Below are 2061 nucleotides of genomic sequence, written 5' to 3'. Positions count from 1 at the left end.
GCAGGCATTTGATCTCTAAATCATGTAATTACATTAGCACAGACTATGGGAGCCTCTCTTCCTTAAATTAGTACAAATTGTAGAAATCCTCCCTTCCTACATTAGTACCCACTGTGGGAGCCCCTCCCTTTCATTAGCACAGATTATTTGAGCACTTTCCCTTATGCTAGCACAAGACTGTAGGAAGTCCCCTTTTTTACTTTAGCAAAGATTGTAGGGGCCCCTTTGATCCAGCAAAGACTCTGGGTGCCTCCTCCTTTACATTAGCACAAACGGTGGGATCCCCCCTTCTTGTATTAATTCAATATAATGGCCTTTGTGACCCCCCAACACAGATTGTGGGAGCCCTCTCCCTTACATGAGTTCACATTATAGGAGTCCCTATGGGATCGCTCTCGTTCTCCGACTTCAGTTTTATTCTAAGCGTCCGGGTCCATTCGGCATTTGAATAGCACAAAGGAACCGCCTTTCTTCTATTGGTCCGCAGGGTTCCCAGAAGGCGGGAATTGTAATCAGTCCTGGTGAAGCGCGTGCTGTTATAGGCCGAGAAAGTGGTGGGCGGAGCCGCACGGTTATCTTAAATAGTGGAGCTGGGCGGTTGAGTGCTCAAAGCTTGATCGGGCTCGGAGGGAGGAGGAGCTGTTGCTGTTGTCGCTGCGCTCTCTTAGCCCGCAGGAGCCTCGCAGCCGGCTCCGCTCCCGGTCGCCATGGAGAGCGCCGTGGACGCCCAGAGCCTCATCTCCCTGTCCCTACGCAAGATCCAGAACTCGCGGGCACAGCGCGGCGGCCTCCGGCTACACAAGAACCTGCTCGTCTCCTTCGTGCTGCGCAACGCCCGGCAGCTGTACTTGAGCGAGCGCTATGCTGAGCTGTGCCGCCGCCAGCCCTGCCCGGAACCCTGTCCGGAGCCCGAGCCCGATCCTCCCGCCGTTTGCTGCCCGCAGAGCCAGACCACCGTCCTGGACCTGGACACGCACGTGGTGACCACGGTAGAGAGCGGCCTCCTGCAGCAGGACTGCCCGTGCCGGGGCGCCCCGACGCCGGTCGCCAAGCGCAAAGAGCCGCCGCAGCACGACGAGGGCACCCCCCGCAAGCGGCCGCGCTTTGACGAGCCCGGTCCCGATCAGCCCGATGCCTCCAACATCTGCAACCTCATCTCCATCTTCGGCTCCGGCTTCTCGGGGCTCGTGAGTCGGCAGGCGGATGCCGAGCAGCTCTGCGGCAAGCAGGCGCTGGCCAGCCTGGGAGCCTGGACGCGGGCCATCGTGGCCTTCTAGGACCGAGAGCTCCGGCTCCGAGAGCGCCTTTTTCTTCTCCCACGTGCGCCGAGGGACTTGACCAGGGGACGTATCGGGACCACCTGCACCCGGACCGGACTCCCTACGCTCCTTCCCTGTGAACTGGCCGGAGGCAGGAGCAAGGACCGCACGGGTAGCCGCGTGCGCTGGGACTCTCTGCCGGTACCGGCGGCCTGCCAGACTGTCTTTGAACCGCTCCAAATGCCGCTTGTTCTGGTTCAGCCTTCAGATGAATTTCATAAAACCAGCATCGTTGGTCTTGTGAGAAATGTGTCCTGTAGTTACTTTTTTTTATTTGGTATTTAATAAACCTTTTGTTGTAAAAAGGTGGTTTTGCAGCCCTGCCATGCCAACCTTCCCAGTATAAGCACTATGTGTATTAAGGACGTTGCCAAACTCTTCTCCCCTTTTTGTGTTTGTATCCCTGTATTTTTGTGCATATTGAATTGTATACCACCGGGTAAACTGTTCAGATTTATTTGTTTAAATTTATAATCTTAATAAAAAGTGAAAAGTAGACTGGTTCTTTGTGACTTGTGAAAGGTAAGGAGAGAGCTGGGTGCTCAGTTTAAAACTGGTATTTCTGGCATCCCCATCTCAGCCCAGCAGCTGTAAGTGCCAGCCGAGACCTACTTCTGTCCAGCGTTCCCAGCAGAGATGGGCAGTGCCCAACGCCTCTTTCCCCAGTCTGGTGACTCCTAAGGGCGCGCCGGACAGAGGAGCGAAGGTCCCGGGCCCTAGCGGGGATCGGAAATCCGAGTAC

General features: G+C 55.9%; 1 protein-coding gene across 1 annotated transcript; it reads left to right on the top strand.

Annotated features, from left to right (window-relative positions):
* The first annotated feature begins 617 nt into the window (after positions 1–617).
* On the top strand, positions 618–1815 carry IER5L (immediate early response 5 like). Its single transcript, XM_029614447.1, has one exon. It carries the CDS (start codon positions 708–710, stop codon positions 1275–1277), a length of 570 nt encoding a protein of 189 aa, XP_029470307.1. The 5' UTR covers positions 618–707; the 3' UTR covers positions 1278–1815.
* The last annotated feature ends 246 nt before the right edge of the window (positions 1816–2061 follow it).

Source organism: Rhinatrema bivittatum, chromosome 8 (assembly GCF_901001135.1).
Source record: "Rhinatrema bivittatum chromosome 8, aRhiBiv1.1, whole genome shotgun sequence".
NCBI classification, from domain to species: Eukaryota; Metazoa; Chordata; class Amphibia; order Gymnophiona; family Rhinatrematidae; genus Rhinatrema; species Rhinatrema bivittatum.
This window is presented reverse-complemented; position numbering and strand designations above follow the sequence as displayed.